General features: G+C 46.1%; 1 protein-coding gene across 1 annotated transcript; it reads left to right on the top strand.

Moving 5' to 3' along the window:
- Window positions 1-8,205: 8,205 nt before the first annotated feature.
- Window positions 8,206-8,676, top strand: LOC128054565 (ribonuclease 7-like). Its single transcript, XM_052647203.1, has one exon. It carries the CDS (start codon window positions 8,206-8,208, stop codon window positions 8,674-8,676), a length of 471 nt encoding a protein of 156 aa, XP_052503163.1.
- The last annotated feature ends 286 nt before the right edge of the window (window positions 8,677-8,962 follow it).

The raw sequence follows: 8,962 nt of genomic DNA, 5'->3' as shown, positions 1-8,962 counted from the left end.
TCTGTTTCCTCTTCTAGACAATGGGGTTGATGCCTTCCTTTCCTCATGAGGCTGTGAGAATAAAATGAGCCAGTCAGTATGGAAATGCCTTTTAGTCATTGAACAATATATAAATAGATAACTAGTTATGCTCCTATACCAACTTACTTTTTATTCCCAGCTCACTCAACATTGGCAAGTCTTATATTCCCCGAATGAGCCAAGTGACCTCCCCACATCCCCACTGCCAATCTAGAGCCCTCTGTAATGCCTGACTTAAATTCGTCTTCACCAAGCCTTCTATTAGTCATGCCCCATGCTAATTGCTTGAAAATATTTTAAAATTGTTAAATACTACCTGAAAAGCACTACAACAAATATTGGGGGAAATAGAAAAGTAAATGAGACAGTTCCAGTCCAGATTAAATTTGCAATTCAGTAGGAACAACACACAGATGAACATATGTTACAAAGTCATGATCGTGGGACCAGAAAAAGTGCTGAGTGTACGATTGGCCTTTAAGTTTCAATCTTCAATCCTTGTGGTTTGGTCTTTAAAATCCCATCCTGATCCGTAGTATTGCTTCATCCATTCTGACATCCTTGTCATGGTTTCATCTGCTCCTGAGGCCTGAGATTTGTGAAATTGTTGCCCTGTTATACTGGACTTTACTTATACAATAATCATCCTAGAGATGAAGAAACTAACTTTTAGAGATGGACAGCAGCTTGCTTGAGGCCACCTGTCTAATTCAGTGGCTCTCAAGGGGGAGCAGTTAATCACGTCTGGAGACTTTTTTGGTTGTCACAACTGGGAGGCGCTACTGGCATCTAGTGGGTAGAGGCCAGAGATGCTGCTCAACGTCTTACCTTGCACAAGACAGCTCCCGCAACAAAGACGCACCCAGATGAAAATGGAGCTTGTGCTGAGGTTGAAAACTTCTGGTCTAATGACAGAATCAGATTTCCTAACAAGAGCAAACTTACTTATACCTTACATATTGAGAAAGATTAAATATCTAAAACTTAGAGATTTTTTGTTTGTTTGACTTTGCTTGTGACGGTGCTGGTTCTTCTGCCAGCCAGAGGACTACTGACAGTTCATCACTGAAACAACTGAAATAACTTTTGTTATTTTTCCCCTGAAACTGACTCTCTGCATACAGCCCTGTACACATTTTCTCCCTCCTCCCCTCCTCCCCTCCTCAGGGGTAGGATTCTAGAACCACTGGCGAGACTGACAAGTGCAAAGATGATTCCCTATGATCCAGGGGGAGCCCTAAGCGAGCTCACTACAATCTCGGTGGCTTTACCTTCACCCTTTCCAAATCAAATGATTCAAATAGCAAACTGTCCTGGGTTGTCCTTGAACTCAGAGGATTGTTTTAGCCACTTCAGCCTCCTTGTCATAGTTTGACCTTCACCCCGGGGTTAGAGTTCAGCAGCTGCACTGTCAGTTCCTCAACTGGGACTGGGATCATTCAGGTGATACCACCTGGGAATGGGATCACTCAAGGGCAGGACAAATGCCTTCTAACCTAGAATTTAAATCCTTTAGGGTCACTAACTGTGCTGTATCCTGTGGGAATAGTATAACAGATGGTCCTTGTCTTCTGGGAATTGACAGTCAAAACTGGAGGAAAACAAATATACATGAAGAAATAACCAGTGATTTAAGGCAGAAAATTATACATTTTGACGACAGTAAATGTAGGAATTTAAAGATGAGAGAGATCCCTCTGAATTAGGAAGGCCAAAGAAAGCTTTTTGGAGGGAAATTGAAACCTTTGAATGGATCTCAAGGAACAATTAAGTGGAGATAAAGAGAATTATGAGCCTACTGTATAGCACATGGAACCCTGCTCAATGTTATGTAGAAACTTGGATGCAACGGGAGTTTGGGAGAGAATGGATATAAGTATATGTATGTCTGAGTCACTTTGCTGTTCACCTGAAAGTATCACAATGTTGTTAATCGATTGTATTCCAATACAAAATAAAATTTTTTAAAATATAAAGAGCATGTATAATATATATTTTAGAAAACGTATGAATTTTTGCCCAAAAAATTAATGACATTTTGATTCCACTTGTTTGACTTAGTATGAATAGAATACTAGATTTCTAATTAAATAGATACACGTCAAGCAACAAAGATTTACTGTATAGCACAGGGAGCTATAGTCAGTATCTTGTAATAACCTATAGTGGAAAATAATCTGAAAATAATGTATGTGTATAACGGAATTACCTTACTGTGCACCTGAAACATTGTAAGTCAACTGTACTTCAATAAAATATACTGAAGGAGGAAAAAAGCGAGATAGTTGCAGCCTCAAAGCATGAAAAAAAAAAAAAGAGGGGGTGGGGAGAATTATGAAAGGCATGTTTGAGGAAAGAAAAAAACCCAGCCTGGCTGAGACTGAGGCACTCAGTGGGAGAAAAGTCAGAGACGAAGTCAGAAAGACAGGTTTGCCAGATTGTGGCAGACCTTGGGCATCAAGCTAAGGAATTTTTAACTTATTCCATAGACAAATGAGGAACTGGCAATGGCTTACGGGACAGAGTGACCTGGTGAGGCCTCTCAAGCCCAGACCAGGTTCCCCACCCCTACATCCTGGCTGGTCTAAAGGAGCCAAGGATTCCAACCTTCTGTCACTGCTGCCTCCTACAGATCCCAGCTGTTCCAGGAGAGGTCATGAGAATTCAAAGACCCAAAGCGAATCCCACATCTGACCCCAACTTGCTATTTGTTTCACTTTCCTCGTCTGCAAAAATGAGTCCATTACCTTTATTTATCCTAGGAGCAACACAGAATAACAGAACTTGGATCTGCTCCTGCTTGGAAGGAAAGGCTCATGGGCTTTCCATGGGTCTCCAGAGGCTGTGTAGAACTCCAGAAGAGAGAGCGCCTGGGCTCTGAAGGGTGGGCACCAATCCAGGTTCGGCCTCCTCTCTCCCAGCCCCCCTCTACCCCTTCCAACAAGGGCTAGAGGAAGTAGCAGCTGTTGTCCTGAGGGGAAGACAGGCAGAGGTCCACCTGGCACTGCTGGGATTTTTACAACACCAACCCCAGCAACTTTAAACACACACACATGCACCATACACCACACACACACAGCAGTGGCCCAGGGAAAGGTTAGGCCAAGAGCAGAGACTATGACACTAGAAGGAGAAGGAGGCTACCTCTCAGCCCTGCGTAGAGGCTTGCTTCCCCCATCTCCTCTCCCACCATTTTGTCTTCTCTCTCCTCTTTAATTTGTCTTTTCTCCCTTCTGCCAGCCTTCCCGACCAGTCCTTGGCCTGATGCCTGACTCCTTTTATTCTCCCTAACCTTATTCCCCTTCCTCCATCCTTTCTCGCCCTGTGAATGCAGTGAAGGAAACATGGCAAAATTATCCTACCGAGTGCAAAGTGAAGCAGATCTTGGAAACTGTACAGTTTCAGTGAATAAATAAACGAAATCACCTGCCTTATCCAAACAGTGGAGGCAAAGTAAGGGTTTCAGCCTGAACTGTGTAAACAGTCGGCTTAACTGTTCAGTTTTCACGGGCAAATCTAAACGTTGACTCCCTCTTCCCTTTGACCTGAGACAGCGTGGCCGTATTTACTTTCACAGAACACTAAGGTAGACTTTTTTTAGAACCCCACACGATGAAGTCGAAGAGCACACTGGATAATTATGTTAACAGGAAAACACAAGAGCAGAGGGCAGTGCAAGCTGTGGTTTGGAATCATCCCACTCTAGAATAATAAGAAGTGAGGAGGAGTCCAGCAGGCGAGGAATTCAAATGAGCTCTTGGCCTTTCCACCCCCTCTCTAATCCCAGCCTCCAGTCCAGGACAGGACTGGCCTGGGCTGATGTGCCTTCTGTCCACATTCTGCCTTAACCCTTGCATTCCTACAGCAGCAGAGACACAAAGCTCTACCCAGAAGTTCAAACTACAAAGAATCAGACACCTGAACAAAGCAGTGAATGCTGTTAGCACCACCAAGGCCTCACCAAGGGGCAACCAGGGGAGTCAGAGGCCTGTGCTAACCTGCTCCTGGTTCTCTGCTGCCATCTAGTGGTGTTTCTCACTCCAGCACCATTTTTTCTTCCAGAGATTCTCCATCCTGACCCACAGCTGTGCTCTCCAGCTACTAAAATGACGTCCCCAACCTCAAAACAAACACCCCACCTCCCTGACTCAAAATCCTAACTTCTGGACCAGAACACAAACTGTATGACTCAGGTTTGCATGACCTGGATGGTTCGTGTGACTTCTCTGCAGTCACATAACACACAACAGCCAGGGAATCTTTAAACAGACAGATCTTCTACTCCTCTGTGTTTTGTTTTGTTTTGTTTTGTTTTGTTTTGTTTTACTATGCAGCTTGCAGGATCTGCTTCCTGACCAGGGATTGAACTCAGGCCATGGCAATGAAAGTCTGGACTCCTAGCCACTAGGCCACCTGGAAACTCTCTTTATTCCCCTGCTTAGAACCCTCCTAGGCTCTCCGCTGTGTACACAGCAAAACCTGTGTGTGCATGCTCAGTTGCTCAGTCATGTTCGACTCTTTGCAACCCATGGACTGTAATCTGCCAGGCTCTTCTGTTCGTGGAAACTTCCCAGCAAGAATACTGGAGCAGGTTGCCATTTCCTACTCTAGGGGATCTTCCCAGCCCAGGAATCAAAGCTGTGCTTCCTGTGTTTCCTGCATTGGCAGGCGACTCTTTACCACTGAGCCACCACAGTCCTTTCTTTTTTTCCCTTTTCTTCAGCCCTCCACCACAGTCCTTCTAATGGTCTCTGAGGCTTCCATGATCTGGCCTCTGGACCCTTCTGACCCTATCACTCACCCACTCCAGCCACACTGGGCTCTTTACTGTTCCTCCAACCGCCCAGGCGTCCATCTGCTATAGGGCCTTTGCAGTGCTGTCCCCTCTGCTTTTTCATACCGGAGAGGGGACAGCATCACGATGAACACGGCTAGTGGAGGTGATGGAATTCCAGTTGAGCTATTTCAAATCCTAAAAGATAATGCTGTTAACGGGATGCACTCAATACGCCAGCAAATTTGGAAAACTCAGCAGTGGCCACAGGACTGAAAAAGGTCAGTTTTCATTCCAATGCCAAAGAAAGGCAATGCCAAAGAATGTGCAAACTACCACACCATTGTACTCATCTTGTGAACCGTGAACTTCCAGATGTTCAAGCTGGTTTTAGAAAAGGCAGAGGAACCAGAGATCAAATTACCAACATCCGCTGGATCATTGAAAAAGCTAGAGAGTTCCAGAAAAACATTTACTTCTGCTTTATTGATTACGCCAAAGCCTTTGACTGTGTGGATCACAACAAACTGGAAAATTCTTAAAGAGATGGGAATACCAGACCACCTGACCTGCCTCCTGACGAATCTGTATTCAGGTCAAGAAGCAACAGTTAGAACTGGATATGGAACAACAGACTGGCTCCAAATACAGAAAGGAGTACATGAAGGCTGTATATTGTCACCCTGCTTATTTAACTTCTATGCAGAGTACATCATGAGAAATGCTGGACTGGAAGAAACACAAGCTGGAATCAAGATTGCCGGGAGAAATATCAATAACCTCAGATATGCAGATGACACCATCCTTATGGCAGAAAGTGAAGAGGAACTAAAGAGCCTCTCAATGAAAGTGAAAGAGGAGAGTGAAAAAGTTCAACATTCAAAAAACTGAGATCATGGCTTCCAGTCCTATCACTTCATGGCAAATAGATGGAGAAACAATGGAAACAGTGACAGACTTTATTTTCTTGGGCTCCAAAACTGCTGCAGCTGGTGACTGCAGCCATGAAATTAAAAGACACTTGCTCCTTGGAAGAAAATCTATGACCAACCTAGACAGCATATTAAAAAGCAGAGACATCAATTTGCCGACAAAGGTCCATCTAGTCAAAGCTATGGTTTTTCCAGTAGTCATGTATAGATGTGAGAGTTGGACTACAAAGAAAGCTGAGCACCGAAGAATTGATGCTTTTGAACTGTGGTGTTGGAGAAGAACTCTTGAGAGTCCCTGGGACTGCAAGGAGATCCAACCAGTTAATCCTAAAGGAAATCACTCCTGAATATTCATTGAAAGGACTGATGAAGCTGAAGCTGAAACTCCAATACTTTGGCCACCTGATGTGACTGACTCACTGGAAAAGACCCTGATGCTGGGAAAAATTGAAGGCGGGAGAAGGGGTCGACAGAAGATGAGATGGTTGGATGGCATCACCAACTCAATGGACGTGAGTTTCAGCAATGGACCGGGAAGCCTGGCATGCTGCAGTCCATGGGATCACAAAGAGTTGGACGTGACTGAGTCACTGAACTGAACTGAATCCCTCTGCTTTGGAGCCTTCTTCCCCAGACAAGCATACGTTCACTTTCTCACCTTCAAGTGTTTTTCCAGTCACCTACTTCAATGACCCAGTTTAAAAGTCACTGCCTACCAATCTCCATTTTTCCTTAGCAATGATCACTTTGCACAAAATATGTATTTTTTTTACTGTCCTTCCTCCAATGTTATGTAAATATTCTCTTCCCTCAATGAAATGTAAGCATTCCAAAGGTAGGGATTTTGACTTTTATTCACTGGTATATCCCAAGCTCCTTGGCCCATGGTAGATGCTCAGTAAATACTGACTACGTGAACGAACCTGAATCCACTATTCTGAGATCACTTACTGCTTACAAGTAAATCCTGGGAAGAACACTGTTCATGTCCGTTTTCTAGGCCTTCCCATCCACCTGTAGTGATGCTTCTCTTCCTTGGTATCTCGGTTCTTCTGAGTCTCACGTCCCAAGCTCACTGGAGCCACGGGAGCGGCGTGGACTCCAGCTCTCCGCACAGCTGTAACTGCCACAAGTAACAGGGAGCACAGGCGGAGGAAGGTCTAGGTAGCCGTGGGGCAGCCTCCCCTCCAGCAGCATTCTCAAATTTGGACACTAAGGGCTGAAGATTTTAATAGAGCAGTAAGGGGAAGAGTGAAGGATGAGAGGTGCTGGGCATCATCTCCAGGTAAAGCCAGCTGACCTTGCTTGACCCTAGAACAGGAGGGACCCAGAAGGATGAATCACTGTAGGATGGTTGAGTTGGAATGGTGCTGGGAATAGTGGCTGTGATGACTGGTCCACTTCCCTGTCTCCATCAAAAGATTAGCAAAAAGTCCTGATGACAGGACATCATGCAAAGTAACCTTCTAGACTATTCCATCTGTATATCAGATCAGAAAAAAAGCAACCCTTACCACCACAGCCATGGGCTCTTCCCAGAATCAGAACCAGAGGTGTATATAGGAGAGGATAAATGATAGCTCTCATTTCGGGTAGACACCTGGGTCAAGTGTTTTATCAGAGTCATTACAATCTTGTGGCTAGAGGCCAGATCTACTCTTTGAGTATGCCGATTCAGACTTCCTCATTGCTAAAGATGTTTAGGCAGGTGTACTAGCTCCACTTACTCACTTGGAATATGTAAGTGGAAAGGCATGAACCTGATTCATTTCCTGATCCAGGGCTGCTTCCCAGCCCACACCCAAATAAAGGCACCACAGGCCAGGCCAGCTCTCAAGGAGTTCGTGGTGGGAGAGGAGGCCCTCAGAGATCTGAAGACCAGCGGAAGGAAGCTGTGTCCACTGAGCCGGCGTTGCAACAGGAAGACTCAGTGACGAGGTGAGGCCACAGTAGAACGTGGGTGAGGAGAGAGGACAGGGAAGAGATGGGCTCTGGCAAGATAAGAGTACCCTCAGGTGAGTGACAAGGTGGACAAAGGATGGATGAGGACACAAAGGAGAGAGAGGAGAGAGATGCTAGGGGCTGGGGGCACAAAACAGGGCTATGGAGGAGATGGGGATGGAGTCATGGAGGGTACAAAACACAGAGAAAAGGATACAAACAGGGTCACAGAAGGATGGATGTGAGGGAGAGGAGATGGAGCAAGGAGTAGGAGACTTGTGGGACAATGAATGAATGAAAGATAGGGACACAAGATGAGGGAGACAGAGCTCTAGGATTATGGGAAGGGGTCATAGCAGCTGTGTGCACACAGAGAGGAGAGGAGGAGAAAGACACGGGCAGAGGGAGGAAGGAGACAGAGGGGGAGGGAGACAGTGATCAGCTGGAAGGAGCAGGTTCAGGAGAGCTAATTTCCACCTCCTGCTCTCCATCCCCAGAGACCCCACTCCTCCCTTCTAACTGTGCCCCCTAAGAGAGATGGCCCCAGCCAGAGGAGGATTCTGCCCTCTGCTGCTGCTCCTGCTGCTGGGGCTGTGGGTGGCTGAGGACCCAGTCAGTGCCAGGCCCGGGAACATGACCCCAGCTCAGTGGTTTGAAACTCAGCACGTGCAGCCCAGTCCTCAAGGCTGCAACGCTGCGATGCGCAAAATCAACAAGTTCTCCAAACGCTGCAAAGACCTCAACACCTTCCTGCATGAGTCCTTCTCCAATGTGGCCACTGCTTGTCAGACTCCCAACACAGCCTGCAAGAATCGTGAGAATAACTGCCACCGAAGCCAAAAGCCTGTATCCCTGACTGAGTGTAAGCTCACCTCAAGGAGATACCCAGACTGCAAGTACAAGGAGAAGAAACGGGTCACTTCTTACATCGTGGCCTGTAACCCTCCCAAGAAAGGGGACTCTGGGAAATTCAAGCTGGTTCCAGTCCACTTGGACAAAGTCCTTTAGTTTTCCAGCCTTCCTTGTGCTTGAGCTAATTCCCTCTCCAGGCCTCTGGACCGCTCCTCCACCCAGAAGTTTCTCTTCTGACATCTCTTGGGACCCTTCCTGGCTCAAGCTCCTCTGAAAAGATAGGGGCCTGGAGGGTTGAGGTGATACCTTAGCAGGCTAAGCTCTAGAAGAGGTGGTGATCTCTCTACTTCTTATTGCTGTTTTTTCAGAAGTTTATCTGCAATAAGTTTAGGGGTGTGGGTTCCTTGGTCTGTGCCTCATACCTCTCTCCCGTGCCCCATCT

This window comes from Budorcas taxicolor, chromosome 10, assembly GCF_023091745.1.
Source record: "Budorcas taxicolor isolate Tak-1 chromosome 10, Takin1.1, whole genome shotgun sequence".
Lineage (NCBI taxonomy): Eukaryota > Metazoa > Chordata > Mammalia > Artiodactyla > Bovidae > Budorcas > Budorcas taxicolor.
Note: the sequence above shows the minus strand (reverse complement) of the source record. Positions and strands in the feature narration are given on the sequence as shown.